This window comes from Seriola dumerili, unplaced genomic scaffold (genome assembly GCF_002260705.1).
Source record: "Seriola dumerili isolate Sdu_G_001 unplaced genomic scaffold, Sdu_1.0 BDQW01000477.1, whole genome shotgun sequence".
NCBI lineage: Eukaryota > Metazoa > Chordata > Actinopteri > Carangiformes > Carangidae > Seriola > Seriola dumerili.
In genome coordinates this window covers 71,787-91,786 of record NW_019174732.1, presented here as the reverse complement: position 1 = coordinate 91,786, position 20,000 = coordinate 71,787, and the positions used below count along the sequence as shown (strand labels likewise).

The 20,000-nt window shown below is 45.0% G+C and overlaps 3 protein-coding genes across 7 annotated transcripts in view; 2 read left to right on the top strand and 1 right to left on the bottom strand.

Annotated features, from left to right (window-relative positions):
- The window catches only part of nlk (nemo like kinase), an 18,558-nt gene extending 10,200 nt beyond the window's left edge, over positions 1-8,358 (bottom strand). Inside the window, exons 1-3 of one of the 2 annotated variants that reach the window (XM_022763470.1) lie at positions 6,445-8,358; positions 3,376-3,505; positions 2,373-2,428 (exon numbers count right to left, since the gene is read on the bottom strand). In XM_022763470.1, the coding sequence (XP_022619191.1) occupies positions 2,373-2,428; positions 3,376-3,505; positions 6,445-6,950 (692 nt within the window). In that variant the 5' untranslated portion in view covers positions 6,951-8,358. Of the gene's footprint in view, positions 1-2,372; positions 2,445-3,375; positions 3,506-6,444 lie in introns of both variants that reach the window. The other variant, XM_022763471.1, reaches the window with a different exon arrangement.
- smco4 (single-pass membrane protein with coiled-coil domains 4) lies at positions 8,311-12,843 on the top strand. 4 transcript variants are annotated; one of them, XM_022763476.1, is made up of 3 exons: positions 8,311-8,464; positions 10,267-10,390; positions 11,940-12,843. In XM_022763476.1, the coding sequence occupies exon 3, from the start codon at positions 11,948-11,950 to the stop codon at positions 12,125-12,127; it is 180 nt and encodes a 59-aa protein (XP_022619197.1). In that variant the 5' UTR covers positions 8,311-8,464; positions 10,267-10,390; positions 11,940-11,947; the 3' UTR covers positions 12,128-12,843. The 4 variants fall into 4 exon arrangements, with proteins under 4 accessions (XP_022619197.1, XP_022619195.1, XP_022619196.1 ...); XM_022763474.1 differs by lacking the exon at positions 10,267-10,390 and having other exon boundaries at positions 8,373-8,453; XM_022763475.1 differs by lacking the exon at positions 10,267-10,390 and having other exon boundaries at positions 8,386-8,464.
- Positions 12,844-12,907: 64 nt separating this feature from the next.
- Positions 12,908-20,000, top strand: part of nf1 (neurofibromin 1) — a 74,399-nt gene continuing 67,306 nt past the window's right edge. The window contains exons 1-2 of the mRNA XM_022763478.1: positions 12,908-14,698; positions 18,941-19,084. Of these exons, the coding sequence (XP_022619199.1) occupies positions 14,639-14,698; positions 18,941-19,084 (204 nt within the window). The 5' untranslated portion in view covers positions 12,908-14,638. The remainder of the gene's footprint in view (positions 14,699-18,940; positions 19,085-20,000) is intronic.

Genomic DNA, 20,000 nt, shown 5'->3' with positions numbered 1-20,000 from the left:
TGATCCAAACAACAGGACCAACTGAAAACCAGCTACAGTCACCAGTTTTCATTTCTTTCTTTAAACAGGTCTGGAAAAGAACCTGGAGCTCCACGACAACAGGAAACAGGTCATTCCTTTCCTTCTTTGAACCCACAGATCAGGTCCTGCTGCTTCACTTAGACAAATGAACTGAAATGAAATCACATCATTCAGGTAAACAGAACTGATCGTATGAACAGAGGACCAGCATAGGTTGTTGTGTGTGGATTCAGGATCACAGAGATCTGGAGACTCATTCAGTAACAACAAAGACTGTAAACTCTAAACTCTGCTTCATCAGGCACAAACTAAGGCTGAATTTAATTAAGACAAGTTTTTAGTCATATCTCATGATAGTTTGTTGTTGGCTGTCAGTCTATAAACCGAAGCCTTCATCTGCAGACACATGAATTAACCTGGATCCCTGCACAATACAAAACTCTGCACAGCAGGACACCAGGCTGCTTCACTCTCTGTGAATAATGAAGCCAGCACAATAAACTCATTAGAAGACAATACTTCACAGGGCTCCCGTGACCACAGAGTCCTGAGTCAGCAGGAAGCCTCAGCTGTAAAGGGAAGAGCACCTGAAACCAGCTGCTGATAAATATGTTCTGATCATCGGCCTGTGACCAACTGTTCACAGGTTCACTACATTCACCACAAAGAGACAAACAACAAAGAGACAAACAACAAGGAGACAAACAACAAAGAGACAAACAACAAGGAGACAAACAACAAGGAGACAAACAACAAGGAGACAAACAACAAAGAGACAAACAACAAGGAGACAAACAACAAGGAGACAAACAACAAAGAGACAAACAACAAGGAGAGAAACAACAAGGAGACAAACAACAAGGAGACAAACAACAAGGAGACAAACAACAAAGAGACAAACAACAAGGAGACAAACAACAAGAAGACAAACAACAAGGAGACAAACAACAAAGAGACAAACAACAAGGAGACAAACAACAAGGAGACAAACAACAAGGAGACAAACAACAAAGAGACAAACAACAAGGAGACAAACAACAAGGAGACAAACAACAAGGAGACAAACAACAAAGAGACAAACAACAAGGAGACAAACAACAAGGAGACAAACAACAAGGAGACAAACAACAAAGACACAAACAACAAGGAGACAAACGACAAGGAGACAAACGACAAGGAGATACACCACAAAGAGACAAACAACAAGGAGATACACCACAAAGACACAAACAACAAGGAGACAAACAACAAGGAGACAAACGACAAGGAGATACACCAGGCTGTTTGTGTGTCTGGACTCAAAGATGTTCATGAGATTAAAGATGCTCCACTCTGTGACAACACTGGACAACAGGATGTCTGTGTCCCAACAACCCAACATCTCTTCTCCCTAACTGATCAGTTTATATCAGATCAATAACTTAAGCTGATTAACTTCATAGATTTAAATCAGGACCTTCGGTGGTCTGTGAAAAATGAGTCAAACTTAGCAGCTGCAGCTTTCAGATACAGATTTCATCCACATTTAGGTCCATGAGAGGACCAGACCAGACGAGGCAGGACCTCGATATTTACCACAGAAGAAGAAACCTTTACAAAGTGATGATTCTGCAGTTAGGAGGAGAATCTTTATGATTCCTGAGTGGATGTTTCCTCTCAGTGGACAACAGACATAATAACATCCTCAAGAAGGGTGTGTGTGTGTGTGTGTGTGTGTGTGTGTGTGTGTGTGTGTGTGTGTGTGTGAACATGAACAATGTTACAGGCAAATCTCCTCCATGTTTCTGACAAACTAAAAATAGCTTCCTGTTGGTCTTACAGCACCTGCACACACCTGTTTCAGTGACCCTGATCAGTGATCTGCTCTGAGGACAGACGACATGAAGTCAAACATGTTCTCTCTTCCTGTGGTGCCGGTAGTTTGAGAACAACACACTCAGGACTGAAGGTCTGAGAGGTTTCAAATGTAGAGCTTCTGTCTATAAACACAACCAATGAAATTCATTCACACTCTGTGGAGACCAATCAAACCTGTCTGATAGAGATAAAGAGAAGTCACAAGATGAGACGAGCTGAAGGTTGTCTCATTTCATTAGTGTTTGTTCGTGTTTATTTATTCATCTGTCAGACCACAGTCCTCTGTGTTCAACACACTGTTGTACAGTGAGTGAGTGAGTGAGTCTTTGGCACCCAGATGAAAGCTGCTGTGTTGTGTTTACTTTCTGTGAGAAGCTGTGACCATTAAAGATCCAGTTACTTCCTGTTGTTGATGAAGCAGCACAGAGAGAACACACACCGTCTGTCCACAGGTAGAAAACGACTGAACACACATCAGAGCAGGTGAAGGATACATCTCCTCGAAGTAGTCGATGTGAGGAGGCTGCAGGATGTCCAGAGCAGAGAGAACCTGAGGAGACAGGAAGCTGTGGTCAGAGGTTTCATCTGCACCTGGACACCTTATAAACTGTGTTTACACCTGGTATCAGTAAGTGTTTCACGCCCCCTCTGTGAGCCGATCTCAGTATGCAAATGAGGAAGGCGGAGCTAAACCGTGGTGTGTCTCATCATCCCGGAGATAGAAGATGAATTCAGGATCAATTTATTTATTTTGAACTGTCGTTGAGCTGATGACTGAACTGAGAATCTTCTCATGCTGTTACCATAGTTACTGTCACTCAGCCCGAGACCTGAAATTTTGTGGTGGTGAACTTGGTCCATCTCTCCTCACAGAGGAACCATTAAGAGGACTGCTTCATTGAACCAGAGTCAGAGACAGTGACTGAAACAGGTGCTGTGTGAGAATATTAAAGCAGACATCAGTCCTGGTACAGATCCCGGTGAGTCCAGGTAACAGATGTAGGGAGAAAAAGGTCTGACTTTATCGGGGTCATGTTTGTTTTCTGATTCTAATAAACACATTAAAGTCCTCAGACTGTTTTACCACAAAGATCCAGTGAAGGAGAAAAACTACTTAAATGAATATATGTCAGGTGTTGCATTTACTGATCTGACCTCTGACCTCTCTCTCTGTAGCTAATTACAAAGTAAAGGGACGGTGGTCAAACAGTTAGTCTGGATGTGAGGGGAAGTGGTTTGGGACACTCTAAAGGGACCACCATGACACATCAGAGGGTCATGTGACAGAGACAGACACGCACACCTATAGTCTACCTGTCAGTAGACTTGACTAACTAACTCACACTGTAAGAATATATCCACTGTCTGTGGGAAAACTTGCAGAGTCACATGACCGTTGAACTCCTTGAGTGGTCCTTCACACCTGGCTCAGGATCCAGACCCCCTCAGACCAGGTGCTGGGAGGTCCATGTGTGTGCTGCACTGATGTGTACTTACATTTTCATGTTTGAAGAAACACAGCATCTTCAGCTCCCTGAACACCCTCTTACAAGACACCAGGTTCTGGAAGACATTGGGCATCTTTTTGAGGGCAACTCGTTTCCCGTCTCTGGGGTCGGTCACCGACCTGGAGGAGACCACAGAGACCACATGACACTCTGAAGGTGTCACCTGTAGTTAGTGTGTCCAGCAGCTACAGTAATTACTGACTGAGTCAGACACTCAGACACCATGAAATCAGAGGACCCCACCCCCACCCCACCCCACCCCCACCCTTTCTGATCCATCTCTATAAAACCAGTTCCACAGATGTCAGTTTACAACAAGCTGTAAAAAACTACCTCAACTCAGTCAGGTTTAAATATGTTCTGTACAAGCTGGATGGTCAAAACTGGCTGTTAGTGTGACGAAGATGATGATGATGATGAAGATGATGATCCTTCCGCGTGTTGCTGCTGAGCACCTTTCTTAGTGATTAGTCACAGGAGGCAGAGGTGACGCCTCGTGAGGAGCGGAGCAGGTGTAACACTGCAGCGCTGTCAGTGCAACCTTCAGTGAACCTTTTCAAATAGGATCAGTGAGGAGACAGATGGCAGAGGACTAAGACCCGGGTTTCACCAACACCAGCAGAAAGCCTGTAGTCTCAACAGGAACCGGGACCACAGTGCTGTGGAACAGTCACGTGGATAGTTAGAGGGTTCAATTCTAAAATTCAGTTTTTACCTTAAAGCTCCATGTTTTCTTCTTCTCTTGTGTTTTACTTGAAGTGTTGATCCATAAGAAGATATATTTGTGGTTTTAAGAACCAAAAACCATCTCAGTGTAGTTTTACATCTCCTCTCAGACAGTCACATTCAGACTACAAAAATAACCTTATCCACTGGTGTCTGTGTTCGGTGTTTTTACACTTTTTATCTGGCTTTTGTCTTGAGTGTGAAAGGTACAACCATCATTCACTCCCAGGTCACATGAGTAATAGCAGACATATGTATTCATCAGCTCCGACTCTGATCAGCAGGGATGTAAACATGGAACCAGGTGAACACACTAACTTTGCACAAGAACACAAACACTAAACACACCTGTCATCTGCCCAGCACGAGGCTATTAAACCACAAACAGTCTTCACTGGCTCTTTTATACTTTGTTAACAGCTCAGTTAGCAGTTCACTCAGTTAGCAGTTCACTCAGTTAGCAGTTCACTCAGTTAGCAGTTCACTCAGTTAGCAGTTCACTCAGTTAGCAGTTCACTCAGTTAGCAGTTCACTCAGTTAGCAGTTCACTCAGTTAGCAGTTAATGCAGTTAGCAGTTAACGCAGTTAGCAGTTCACTCAGTTAGCAGTTTACTCAGTTAGCAGTTTACTCAGTTAGCAGTTCACTCAGTTAGCAGTAAATGCAGTTAGCAGTAAACGCAGTTAGCAGTTAACGCAGTTAGCAGTTAACGCAGTTAGCAGTTAACGCAGTTAGCAGTTCACTCAGTTAGCAGTTCACTCAGTTAGCAGTTTACTCAGTTAGCAGTTCACTCAGTTAGCAGTAAATGCAGTTAGCAGTAAACGCAGTTAGCAGTTAACGCAGTTAGCAGTTAACGCAGTTAGCAGTTTACTCAGTTAACAGTTCACTCAGTTAGCAGTTCACTCAGTTAGCAGTAAACGCAGTTAGCAGTTAACGCAGTTAGCAGTTAACGCAGTTAGCAGTTCACTCAGTTAGCAGTTCACTCAGTTAGCAGTTTACTCAGTTAGCAGTTTACTCAGTTAGCAGTTCACTCAGTTAGCAGTTTACTCAGTTAGCAGTTCACTCAGTTAGCAGTTAACTCAGTTAGCAGTTAACGCAGTTAGCAGTTAACGCAGTTAGCAGTTCACTCAGTTAGCAGTTTACTCAGTTAGCAGTTCACTCAGTTAACAGTTCACTCAGTTAGCAGTTCACTCAGTTAGCAGTTAACTCAGTTAGCAGTTCACTCAGTTAGCAGTTCACTCAGTTAGCAGTTAACTCAGTTAGCAGTAAACGCAGTTAGCAGTTCACTCAGTTAGCAGTTAACTCAGTTAGCAGTAAACGCAGTTAGCAGTTAGCAGAGGGAGACAGGTCTGTCGCTGCAGCTTCTCCTGAACTGACCAGCTGCTGCTGCTGCTCACACACTCATGAAGAGTCTGTGTTGCACTTGTGAACAGTCACGTCACTCTGTGTGTGTGTGTGTGTGTGTGTGTGTGTGTGTGTGTGTGTGTAGCACAGACTGCAGTGGTTATGTTTCATAGTGAACATTAATAAACCATGTGAGGTGTGAGCTGAACACAAGGTCAGAACATTATTCTGGACAGACAGAGGCTGAGACAGTTTGACCTTTGGTCTAACGTACGGGTCGAGCTCCAAACACAGAGAATCCTCCACATCCCATAATGTAACTTGGTAAGATCTGTCAATAGACCCTCCCTGCCTGGTCAATGCCACATCTTTAAATGCCATGTGCTCAGTTTCAGATAACACTGACTTTCTGCTATCAAACCAAACTGAGTGACTCCAGTGATGTCACCACAGAATGTTTCCCGCCATTTACCACACATCATGTTTACATCACAGCTGATCGTTCTCAGGAGCAGGACGAGGCCAGAGAGCCTCCTCTTCAGGAGTCAGTGTCCCAGTGTAAAGAGGAGGTGAAGCTGATTACCGGTCTTGATTTTATTATTACATTATTTCATTTTATTTATTATTGTTTTATTTATTTGTTTATTTATTTTTCTTCTGAAATGTGTTTTCTCCCTGGTAACAGTTTAATCTCTGTATGCAGGTTGACCCCTGGTGTTTCTGTGGGAGTAGAGATCTGTTGTAATAACTCATTAACACATCAGAATGACCTCTGACCTCTGACCTGTGTCTGTTTGAACAGAGCTGCATCACCACAGTAGAAAGTCACGGTTCATTCATCACAGAGCTTCACTGTTGTCAGTCTGTCTAAATTACATCAGTTGGTGTAGTTACTAACTGAAACACCATTTAACTGACAACAGCTGGAACACCTGTAAAGGCGGGCCGGTTATCGCCTGTGTGGACCCTGGTCCTGGCGAGTGCACTTACCAGACCACCCCGAACGCTCCGTAGCCGATGGGCCTGTCAGGCTCTATGTCCAGCTGCTGTTGTAGGTGGTGTGTGTGTTGCTGCTGATGCTGCTGGTGCTGCTGCTGCTGCTGCTGCTGCTGCTGCTGGTGGTGGTGGTGGTGGTGGGCTTTGACAGCAGCGGCAGCGGCGGCTTGAACCTGGGCGGGAGCCACGGCCGCCGCCGGCCCGGGGGCTTGTCCGGGGGCAGGGGAGGGGAAGTAGGGCTGCTGCTGGCCGGGGTTGAGCATCACCGCCGCAGCGGCAGCTGTGGACGTGTGTTGCTGGACCGTGTGCACGGCGGCAGCGGAGCCCGGGTGCTGCAAGTGATGCTGGCCAGCGTGGTGGTGGTGGTGCATGTGGGGAGGCGGGAGGTGCTGGAGCTGGTGGTGGTGGTGCGGGTGATGGGCAGCCACTGCCGAGGAGCCACCGTTATAAGCAGCCATCATTTTTGTAACATTTGTAGCCGCTGTGCCGCAAAGAGCCATCCACTGCCGCGAAGCGTCCTGTCAGAAGTGATGCTAAAGGCTACACGGCTGCAACACGGGACTCATCAAACTTGGAGAAACAGAAAAGTGATGTGAGGTCTGAATGATCAGCAGCAGCTGCTTCACTCTGCGGCCGGAGGAGCCGTGCAGAGCCGCTTCATCATAATGACCCTCTGGCTCTACATTAATTTAGTGGCCGGTTCTCCATCAGGCTGCGGGGGCCCGGGGCTAATGACGGAGAGCACGAACATGTAGCTCTGAAACCTGCGCCAACAACACAACTCAGAAAGACTCGGCCCCCCCTCAGTAGATAAAAGTGGTGGTCCTAGATGTCCCTCATGATGGAGGTGCCCCCTCCCTCCTGATAGTAGTGTGATCTAAAGCCTGTCACATGGGAGGCAGCGGAGCTTCATCTCTTAAAAGTGTCCAAGTTCGCCACACGCCCCGGTCCAGAGCCGTCCTCCTCCCGCAGCCGGGAAATCTCATCTATTCCTCCGAAGTGAATCCTCCTCCAGACCGCCCTCCGTCAGCGGGGCTAATCTCCGGCCGTAATTAACACTGCTGATCCGGTGCAGAGGAGCTGTATCCCAGCCCAGGCCACAGTACAGCAGGCAGGCAGGCAGGCCCAGGCCTCGGCTGTCCACGCCACTCACATATTATTACACCGATCCACCGAGCCGTGCTCCAGGACCCAGACCCCCATCACTGTGACAGACACGAAGCCTCAGAGCAGGACTCGGGACTCGGAACAGGACCAGAGAAATCCTCGCTCACGGCTGGAAAACAACTTACTTCCCCCATCGACAGCGCCGTGTTTGCCGCGTTGGACTGTCCCCGTCTCCTCAAGTCAACGACCCACGGAGGATAAAAAACAACGCGGGAACAAAGTTAAATCCTTTTAATGCGGGATCAGCTCCCGCTGCCAGGAGCTGACAGGAGCTACAGAGGAGACCGCGGAGATGGACCTGACAGCCCGGAGCTAGCTGAGAGGAGTCCGTGTGTCTGCATCAGAACAGCCGAGCCTCCGTCGATGAGCCCCGCTGTCAGGAGAACAACAGGAAGCCGCCCGGTGGAGCCGCTACACGTCGGGCCGACGTCGCTCCGTTGCCGCTGACATGATCAAACTGTCGGTCACACGGCGGCTGAGACTAGCAGCGGATCCAACATGGTGAACAAAACCAGAGGAAGTCGGTGATGAGATTATGCGCGACGGACAACCAATCATCTGCCGCACCGCAGTGACGTCACGGTAATATCCCTGATTGTCACTGCCGGCAGCCAGTGACGCGTGAGGGCGGGGCCACCTGCTCCTGAATAGCCAATGACAACCGGGGATACATCCGGTGAAAACAGACCGAAACCAACCGAACAGTTCAATAACTGAGGAAAACAGGTCCAGAGGACACAGAGACCGCAAGAAGACAGCATCATGTTACCGGGGACCTGCAGCCCACCACGGGGTGGGACAACATGAGGAGGACCCTCAGATCCTGAACGTGTCCTGTAAAACTCAAGTTTGTTTTCCTGCAGTTGTGACAGTTTTTATTAATCACGTATAGATTATTATTAGCAATGTTAATAGTAGCCTATTGATTAAGTATTGCTGTTGAATAAACAACCTGATCAGTTTATATCTGATGTATTGCCATTAACAAGTCAAACCGCGGTGAAAAGACAGAAAACTAACCAGCTGCGGATGAAACTCAGTTGTAATCTTCAGCCTCACCACTAGATGGTTCTCTCATTATCTCAGCTGGCTCTTCTGCTGGTTATGTGATTCACACTATTTTTATTATATAATTTTTAAGCATGTTTAGGTGTGTGCTTTTACTTTATTACTTTATCTGTAATAATCGATTTTATATTGTTTTTTATGGTTGTCTATGGGAAATGAGCAAAACATGATGAAACATGATGATGTCTCGAAAACAGCTGAAGAGCTGAACAGCTTCCTCATTCTTCAGTGCTTCACCTTCCCAGTGATGAAAGTGATAGCACCAACAAGTGGTGACATATCAGCTTACAAATATTGCACAATGTCTTGGCTCATATCTTGGTAACTGTGAGGTGTAGAAGAAACCCTGTCTTTAGATTCAGTGGATGATGCTGGAGAGACTGATATAGACCACGCCCATTTGTGTCCTAAAAATTTTCCCACCATTTTGAATTTTTTGTGAGACATACTTTTTACTCCCTCTCTGATATATTTTACACAAGCATCACCAAGCTTAGTACATGTCATGTTTAGACCACCCAGAACAGACCACATGTTTGATTTGAGATGTCATGTGACAAACCTTTGCGCGTGGTCATAGCCACTCAACCTGCTGTCACTCTTGAATGTCTCATCTAATTTCCGAACTTCACTCAGGTGTAGAGACTGGGACTGTGAATACTGTGAATACAGTGTCAGCCAGACGAGACAGTGTCAGCTTTATACATTTTGTTGATGTTGCTTATTATAAAGGAGGTTTTTTATTAATGAAAAGTGATCACTAATATCTGCAAAATTGTAAAGGCTACAGAAAGGGAACTTGTTAGATGACTGGCCCATGATGAAATTCTTCATATGGTCATCGATCTTTGTGATAGCGCTACCATGTGGACAGTTATAGTTTTTTTAAACTAATACTTTTATGCCTATATTTTTGCATATATGTTTATGTCCCTTGCTTTGACCTCGATAACATCCTTATTGACACATCAGTCAGTAGCAGATGCTCTAGTTCAGTTAGCTCTATTATTAGCTAAGCCGGCTCACTGTCTTCCTCCTTTGTTTTCCTCCAGTTATAATCAATGAACTTTCTAATAACTTTGTTACAGTGTTGCACACTTTTTAAGCTATTGATTATACACGGCTTTTCTTATCTTGATGTCAGGGAGCTGCTTTTCTTTGCTGATGCTGTGTTGGAGGTGCACTGGAAGTCTCTGCATCTCATCAAGCTCGTTTTGAGTTTCTTTGTGGGGGGCCTCTTGGGCCCCTGGGGGCCTGTGCCCAGCACCATGAGTACTCATGAACGCTTTATTAATGATACTTTATCAGAAAGTGATACCTGTTCAACTCTTCTTTTTACAGTTTTTCATTTTAATTTGTTGCTATAGTGCCCTGAGGAGAAAGTTGTTTTATTATTATTATTATTATTATCATTATTATCATTATTATTATTATTATTATTATTATTATTAGTAGTAGTAGTAGTAGTAGTAGTAGTAGTAGTAGTAGTAGTAGTATTATGGGCTGCACAGACGGCCTTCATTTATCATTTTATTTTGGAGGGTGCGGCCGGAAGTGTCAGTGACAGTAGTTTTCCAGCAGCTCCTCGACATACTGCCACGTCGAGCTCCGTGCGGAGCGGCGGGTCTAACCCTGGACCAGAGCGGACGTCTCCGGCAGAACAGCGGAGCGACGGCCGAAACTTGTCAGCACTCTGCGGGCAGCGGTGAGGTAACTGTCCGCTTCTTTCCGACCCAGTGAACCGGCAGCACGAGGTTCCTCTGCCGGAGCTCACCTTTCTCAAAGTTAGTGCGTGCTGACTCTCACAACGAGCCACCGGATACAGGAGCGTCCTGTTCTCCAACTTCCTTACAGCTTTCAGCCATGAGGCTCCGGACCGACCGGCCTCCACAGCGGCTCTCCGTATGCTCAGTCTCCGGCAGTCTGTTTGCAGAGTCGGACGGAGTTCACTGTATGAGACTCTATGTTTACCAGACCACAGGAGTTTGACATGTCAGCAGTGTGGAGTTCAGGTTACGGGTCAAATACCGTGTCAGTGTATTTACAGTAATCCTGCAGAGTGATCCAGACTGGTCCTCGTCCTCGTCCTGGTCCTGGTGTCTGTTCCCTCACACAGTAGATGCATTTCATTCTTTGTTAGTGTGTGTTTCTGTGGTGGTTGTTTTAATTTCTCTGGTATATCAGCTCAAACACTTCATACTGCACTGGAGGGCTGTCCATGTTTACTCTCTGTGTAGTGGTTCACAGAAACACCAAATAATTAACAACAATATAACAACAATACAAATTTAGTCCCATAAAACTTCAAGGCCTCAATACAACATCAGATATGATTAATGTGAGAGAATAGAGTGGACAGACTCCACGGTTATTAACTAAGAAATAAAGTGTTAATGATCTGTTACATGTCAGTTACTATTCAGAAGGCTCTGTCTGCTGAGCAACATGTTACCATCTAGTCTGACACATTAAGTTACACATGCATATGAATTGAGTCACATAATATCTCCATCCAACTCTCTGCAGTCAAACTAAACCAGACATTATATCAATGAAGAGTCATTGCTGCTGATTGGCCCCTGACACACTCTTATACATGCTGACCAATGAAAATGATTCATACAGCCAAGGAAGGTGTGTCCAGTCTGGGATTCCTGATCCAGACCTGTCTGACTGTTAGATACAGAGTCCAGCAGGATGGGGGCTCCATGTTGTCAAGGAGCTCAGAGCTCAAGGACTCTTCATATGTTTTTTCAGTCAAAAACATATGATGGTGTTTGTGTGTAGTTCTCACTTGGATGAAGATCTGACCATATTTATATTAATACATATATAAACAGCACCAGTCAAAAGTTTGGACAAACTTTCCCATTCACTTAAGGTGTGTCCAAACCTTTGACTGTATTTATATATTAAATGTATACATAACTCACTACACTGGCTTACAGCCAATATTAGGTTTTATTGTTAAAGGCCAGAGAGGTCATCTGAAAAGGTCTCTGTTCAAACCCAGATTCAGAGGAGTCTGCTCCATCTGTGTCTGAACCTGAAGCTCCACTCTGACCCTTCACTCCTGGTGTCATTTCTCTGACTGAATCACAGTGTGGGAGCATTAATTAAAAAGGTGACCTTCATCAGGGGTTTGGTGACTCTGACCTGAAACACTCAGAGGTCAGAGAGGAGCAGGTGGTGCAGCTCAGCTGTCTCCATCATGTCGAACAGCTGACTTATTGTGTTGTGTTTGTGTCTGTCAGGTTCCATCATGAGGCAGCTCAAGGGCAAACCCAAGAAAGAGACGTCCAAGGACAAGAAGGAGCGGAAGCAGGCCATGCAGGAAGCTCGACAGCAGGTGGCCACTGTCGTCCTGCCCACCCTGGCTGTGGTGGTGCTACTCATCGTGGTCTTCGTCTACGTGGCCACCAGACCCGGTGACATCGAGTAGACGTTACAGTTCTAATGCAGAGACATGAACTCCCAGAGTGACTGGGTTCAAACTGACAGTGGCTATACCCAAAGGATACCCCACCCTGTGACAGCCACCCATCTGTAGTGACTGGTAGGCCAGTGACGGGCCTACCATCTGTCTTAATGAGAGCCTCTTCCAAAGTATGTGTTTGCTTTAAGTCCAGCTGCAGACAGATGTCCAGCTGCAGACAGATGTCCAGCTGCAGACAGATGTCCAGCGGGGCAGTTGCTCCTTGGTGCCTTCAGACAAAAAAAGACGTCCTGCTCATCTACAGCAGCAGGTGGATTCGTGTTGATGTCTTACACAATGATGCAATGCCAGGTTTACCAAAGGATTCGTGCACAGCTTGCCAAGTGTGACCAGAGGTGTTAAAGTCTAAACCAGTTCTTCTGTTGAGACTGGGTCAATGCAACATGAGCCTGGTCCCAGACTCTGGACTTGACTCACCTGTAGTACTTGTATGAATGATGTGATAGTTTCTCCCTCAGCTCAATGCAGCACTAAAGTATTGAATGTCAAAGTGTTCTCTTCAGTGCAGTGTTCAAACACACCTGAAGTTCTTCATCTTTAATGTGAATGTTTCCATTAAGTTATTGATAATCATACCTCTGAGCATTCATGACACCTGGTCAGACCTAATGACGTGCCTTAACAAACTGTTATTTCACTTCAATAAATGATTTTTTAAATAATTTATTTTGTGCTTTAAAAGTCTTGGTTTCTGCACATTCTTCTGTTTCTTCCGCAGGAAGTGAACCTCAGGACACACAGTGTGCATGTTGGTCATTAAACAGTGATCAGGTGGTGTCTGACTTCACTGAGCTTCACTCTGGTTCTGATGAAAACTGGTGTCGGTGTTGCTTCAGCTCATTACAATCATGTGGGATCCAGTTGGTTCTGTCTAGAAAAACCAACCAAGCACACACAGGAACTTCAATAATACAACTGACAGCTCTCATCTGTGAGCTCTTTTATACACAAACTAACCCCACTAACATTTAGTGGCCAAGTGTCCATTCGCTTTTGAACCTTGAGAGTTTATGTTAAACACAGTTCTGTTTATCTCCATGTAAACCTGCAAATTAAACTCAGGGTTCTCCTGAATGTCACCAAACCCTTTATAAAGCAGCTACGTTCACACATACATGCAGCGATAAACACACCGGACCCTAAACCCTAAACCCTACCTAAGTCTAACAGACTAAACCCCAACAAACAAGTCTTATCGCTGAATCCAATAACACACTGCTGCTTCTCTCGTTTCTGTCTCTGAACTGATCCAGGGAACCATCATTAAAACCACCATATTATTGATCAACCACCATATTATTTATCAATCACTATATTATTCATCAATCACCATATTATTAGTCAATCATCATACTATTTATTAATCACCATATTGTTCTGTACACTTATAACAGTCATTTATTATTTTCTATTATTTTCCTTTTTAATCAATCATAAATTGGGTTGTTATTATTATCAATAGTATTGATGTCATTGTTGTCCTTATAATAATCTGGTATGATTATTATTATTATTATTATTATTAAAATTATTATTATTATTACAGCAGGTCAGTTTGTCTGCTGTACTTTATTAACTGATTGTGGTCTTTACCTTATTCAGCTGAAACATAGTGTGAAATGTATTAAAATAAGTTTTACAGTGATCTGTTTTTCCTCGTCTTCAGAGACCTTTAAACACATCTACTCTGTGATTGGTGGAGAGCGTCCTGTACAGGTGTGTACAGGTGTGGCTGCATCAGCTTTTAGAAGGATTCTGACTTATTCATGAAAACAATAAACATCATTCTCAGGACTGAAAAACACTATGATAAGCCTGACCCTATTTGACGCATGCGCTCTAAACGAGCAGACAATCTCCCGGAGTTGTCTACATTAGTAGCGGAAGTACAGAAAATCCTCCTTCAAAATAAAACGAAAATAAAGTCACAAGAACAGATGTGTTGAAGGTGTTTGAGCAGAACACCTGATCACTACATGGTGTGTGGTTTTCACTCTGAGTCCAGGTGTGTTAACGCCCACTCCATTGGTTAAACACGTGGACAGGTAGAGCAGAGTGCTATAAACTACACAAGCAGCTAGAAAATCAGGAGCACACCTGTTCAACAGAAACAGAGGGATTCATTAAACAGATGCAGGTTTAACCTCCACGTGTCTCGATGCAGTCATTTGGCGATTTGGTCAGTGATTAATTTGTAGATCGTACCAGGAAGTCGTGTGTGTCTCTGCAGCCAGCTTCACCCTGGTCTCGTACACCTCCCACCAGTTTCTGTGAAGAAGACTTCCGGTGGTGTGTCATGGCGGTGGCATGGTGAATCCTACAGAAAGGGAAAAATATTCGCCCCTGTGGTCCTCTCCCGTCGGTTCAGGGCAGATTTTCATGCAGAAATACGCGTGTCAGCTCCGACCTCGCACCTTGGATTAGCCAGCGCAGCGCTGCGGTGTCCTCCGCCCGGACATGGCGGCTCACAAACCAGTGGAGTGGGTCCAGGCCGTGATTACTAGATTTGATGAGCAGGTAAGATGGGCTGATTCAGGGGATGGGTGTAGCGAGCTGTGGTAGTCCTGAGGGCCTCGCAGTCCGGCTCTCGGCACGTCTGCACCGACCAGGTCCTCTTTAAATACGGATTTAAGGAGCGTTTTCCCTGCGGGAATAGTTTCTTCTCTGAAATGTGTCGGGGCTGTTTGTCCAGCTGTAAAACACCGAGGAGGAGTCTTTGTAGCTAGCGCCGTCTCCACCGTCAGTTAGCTCATTTATCCCACATCTGTCCCGGGCTGTGTGCGGAGCGGACCGGTCAGCTGCTGGAGACCACACCGCAACGCAACACGTCCGGGGTCCAGCCTGAACACACGTCCGTCTGTCCAGTCCGGTCCGCGGCTTGACGGCTGCTTCACGGTAGCTAGGGAGCTAACGTTAGCAGGCCTAGCTGTCTAATGTAAACAAATAAGATGTGACTGGGTTAGCACCGTGGAAGGACTGACCGGCCTACCGGGCGCAGGCTCAGGGCCCCGAGAGGTCAGGAGGTCTGGGCCCCTGGGTCCGAGCCTCCGTTTAAAGTCGCTGTAAGAATTTCTTGATAGAAAATCAGTGAAGAGACAAAAAGTGACCTCAAAGAGACACGAGACCACCACAAAGAGACACAAAACGACCACAAAATACATACATACATACACACACACACACACACACACACACACACACACACACACACACACACACACACACACACACACACACACACACACACACACACACACACACACATACATACATACATACATAAACACACACACACACACACACACACACACACACACACACACACACACACACACACACACACACACACACACACATACATACATACATACACACACACACACACACACACACACACATACACATATAAATAATAGTTTTGTGTCTCTTTCAGGCTGGGGGTCCTATGTAGGAGGGGTGGGGGCTTTTTTTTTTCTCTGCCTTTAGATACTGAGTTCACAAAGCTCCAGACTGAGGAAAGATTAGTTAATAACAGTTAATAACAGTTAATAACAGTTAATACCAGTTAATAACAGTTGATAACAGTTGATAACAGCTAATAGCAGTTATTAACAGTTAATAAACTGTCAGGTTGTGAAACAACAGTGAGGCTTTATTGTTACTTTCACATGTCCAGTGATTTTCATTCACTTCATTCCCTGGTTCCCACCTGTACCTGCCTATCAGTAGGTCTGATGTAGAATAAAGCTGTGATGTCACGCCTCTGCTCTGTCAGCCTGATCAGTTTACTTTAACTAACTCAATCGCCTTTGTTGTGAAAAGGGAAATCTGTCATTTAAAAGTCATTTGGCTTCATACAGTCAGAGGTCTTTGGATCTGGTCTTAGTTGTCACAGATCGTGGAGTGTGGTCAGGGTTTAGCGGCTCAGCTTGGATTACCACAGTCAGGAGAAAGTGGCTTTAGGTGTTTCCCCCAGCTCTGGCTTACTGTGATCCTGAGCTCCAACTAAAGGGTTCTGTCTCTTTGTTTTAATTTCTCAAGCTACTATCTGTTCCTGATGCTAAAGAACTTTATCTGTGTCAACGGCATCCAGTAAAATAACTGAGGTAATAACAGTAGTTAATATTTGAAATGGTCATAACCCACTAAACAGAGTATATTCAGCTTTACAGTTAGTCTAATAGGCCGTATATTAAAATGAGTAGTTTAGAGAGTGAGGACTTCTCTGTTCCTAAAAATACAGTCTACATCCCATATCCATTAATGACTGATTACTGTGATTACTGTAGTGTGATTACTGTAGTGTGATCATTGTAGTTTGATTACTATTGTGTGATCATTGTAGTGTGATCATTGTAGTGTGATCATTGTAGTGTGATCATTGTAGTGTGATCATTGTAGTCTGATCATTGTAGTGTGATTACTGTGGTGTGATTACTGTAGTGTGATCATTGTAGTTTGATTACTATTGTGTGATCACTGTAGTGTGATTCAAACGTCTGCTGCCGTCAGGTGTCATTAAATGCTGCCTCAGTTGGGTGAGGTCAGGTGAAGTGCGGGTTATAAAGAGAGACAAAGTCCATGTAGAGGTCGTGGTTGATGAACGGGTCCAGCTCAGGACTTTGACACAGGAAGCTCTGTGAAATCAAAAGTTGATATTGATTTTTTTTTTTAGATGTAGTGACTAATTATCTTCAGTTTTTAATTATGTTCAGTTTTCAGTGACAGTTTGGTTTAGTTGGTTGTATATCAAATCTGGGACAAAACATTTGATGAAGTCACTTTGTGATTATTGTTTGTTTGATTGATTGATGAATCAAAGTAGACAAAAGTACTTATATTGATGCAGTGCACTGCATATTTATGCATATATATGTATGTATTTATACAAATACAGTTCATTCAGAAAATTTTTAGACCTTTCACCGTTTGATAAAATCATTTAGATTAATTTATCAGACTCTGTCTGGTTGATGTGAACCGCTGTGGACAGATATTTTCAGGTCTCTCCAGATGTTGGACTAGGCCCAGGTCAGAAGTCCTTCACAGAGTTATCCCTCAGGCTCTTCTCTGTTGTCTTGGCTGTGTGAACCTTCGGTCCAGTCTGAGGTCCTGAGCTCTGGACCAGGTCTTCCCTCAGTTCTGACCAGTTTCCCCGTCCCCCCACAGCCTGATGCTGCCTTCACCAGGCTTCACTGTTGTTCAGTTGATATCTGGTTTTCTCCTGACCTGACTCTGAGACCTGACACCAGACAGTTCAGTCCTGGTCTCATCAGACCAGAATCTGGTTTCTCTCAGTCTCAGAGTCCTCTAGCTGTCCCTGAGGAGAGGCTCCGTCTGGACCCTCTGAGATGAAGTCCAGATCATTGGAGCTGCAGTGATAGTTGTTCTTCTGGAAGTTTCTCTGGAGCTCAGAGACCGTCAGGGTCTGGGTCTGAGGTCTCAGTTAGTCCAGGTCCAGGTCCAGTTCTAGATGAGTCCTGGTTCCAGACTTCTTCATGTCAGAATGATTGAGGCCACTGAGCAATCCTGTCTCTGAGCTCTGCAGGTGACAGGTGTGTGTCTGTATGACCATATATAGACAGGTGTGTGTCTATGTGACCTGATATAGACAGGTGTGTCTGTATGACCATATATAGACAGGTGTGTGTCTATGAACATCTATAGACAGGTGTGTGCCAATATTACCTGATATAGACAAGTGTGTGTCTGTATGACATGATATAGACAGGTGTGTGCCAATATTACCTGATATAGACAAGTGTGTGTCTGTATGACATGATATAGACAGGTGTGTGTCAATATGACCTGATATAGACAGGTGTGTGTCTGTATGACCTGATATAGACAGCCTGAGGCACAGTAAAGTCTGAATACTTCTGTCAATTTTTCACTTTTTACTTTTTAATACATTTTTAAAACTTTTTAAACTGTTTTCTCTTTGTCATCATGAGGAACTGTTGAGAAATCAATTTAAATGATTTTATCATAAAACTAACAGAACAAAATGAAAACAGTGAAGGGTAGGAAGACTTTCTGAATGAACTTTATTGTGCTGCATTTATTAAACACTGTAATTTCAGATTCAGATCAAAATGTCTGACCCAACATTTAATGTAGGAGGCTGTGATCAACACTGCTCCCAGTGCTCCCAGTGCTCCCAGTGCGTACATTAGAGGGCCAAACCTCTAAACCATGTGTCGGCAAGTAAGTAATAGCCATGACAACGGATCAACTCCATCCATACAGCTGATCTAGCCACACATAGGTGTGTATATATATGTGCGTGTATGTATATATATATATATATATATACATATACACACACACACCTATACATATATATATATATATATATACGTATATAAACATGTGTGGCTAGATCAGCTGTTCAGTGAACACTTACAGACTACAGACATTAAAAATGAAAATGAGACAAATAGTGAGTTCCACTAACTCTTTCAGCCAGGTCTCATGGTCTTTTGTAGTGGATGGAGTTGATCCGTTGTCATGGCTATTACTTACTTGCCGACACATGGTTTAGAGGTTTGGCCCTCTAATGTACGCACTGGGAGCACTGGGAGCACTGGGAGCAGTGTTGATCACAGCCTCCTACATTAAATGTTGGGACGGACAGAGCTGTCAAACACCGTGCTATATAACATGAATGGATTTGACTGTAATGTAGAACAGTGTTTTGACTGCATCATCATCATCATCATCATCCTCCTCCTCCTCTTCTCTTGTCTTTTCCTTCAGCTCCCCATTAAAGTCGGACACCAGAACACCCACACCAAAGTCAGCACAGAGCACAACAAGGAATGTCTGATCAACATCTCCAAGTACAAGTTCTCCCTCGTCATCAGTGGCCTCACCACCATCCTCAAAAATGTGAACAACATGGTGAGTGGGCTTCTTCCTCTCCTGTGAGAGGCGAGAATCACTGCTGGAAGACTCCCTGGTTGGACCTCCTTCATACTGGTGGTGAATGGGACATTCACAGTCCTGGTAGTCTCATGTAGACTGCTGCTACACAGTATCTGGACTTAACATTCCTTATTAACACACACAAGGGGTCAGAATATTAGGAACATCTCGGGATATAAAGCAGTTCAGCACAACAGGCTCAAAGCTAAAACAATGACCTGAATGAACAACAAAGACTGAACATTACAGGCATCAGAATAGTCGACTTGAGCTGTTCCTAATAAAGTGGCCACTGAGTGTGAGGTATGATAGTGGATATATGTAGAAGAAAGATGATGAGGTTGTGGACACATGAGTTCTTGTTTGATTGTTGTCAGACTGAAGTTACACAGTGGTTCCACAGATTTCATGTAAAAATTTGATTCAGGTCCTTCAGACCAAAACAAACAAGGTCAGATAAGACCAGACCCACTAAAACCTGGAGAGTTCCTCCAGTCTACCGAGCCCTTCCAGTTGCATCAGTCCCCCCAGTCCACCCAGTCCACCCAGTCCACCCATCCCCTCCAGTTCCTCCAGTCCCCCCAGTCCACCCAGTCCACCCAGTCCACCCATCCCCTCCAGTTCCTCCAGTCCCCCCAGTCCACCCAGTCCACCCATCCCCTCCAGTTCCTCAAGTCCCCCCAGTCCACCCAGTTCCTCCAGTCCCTCCACTCCCCCCGGTCCCTCCACTCCCTCCAGTCCCCCCCAGTTCCTCCAGTTCACCCAGCCCTTCGAGTTCCTCCGGTCCCACCAGTTCCTCCAGTCCCCCCAGTCCCTCCAGTCCCTCCAGTCCCTCCAGTCCCCCCCGTCCCCCCCTGTTCCTCCAGCCCCCCCACCCCCCCCCCACCCCCCC

Excerpts from the sequence above, each read along its gene's own strand:
- smco4 (XM_022763476.1), top strand. The coding sequence starts at position 11,948 with ATGAGGCAGCTCAAGGGCAAACCCAAGAAAGAGACGTCCAAGGACAAG.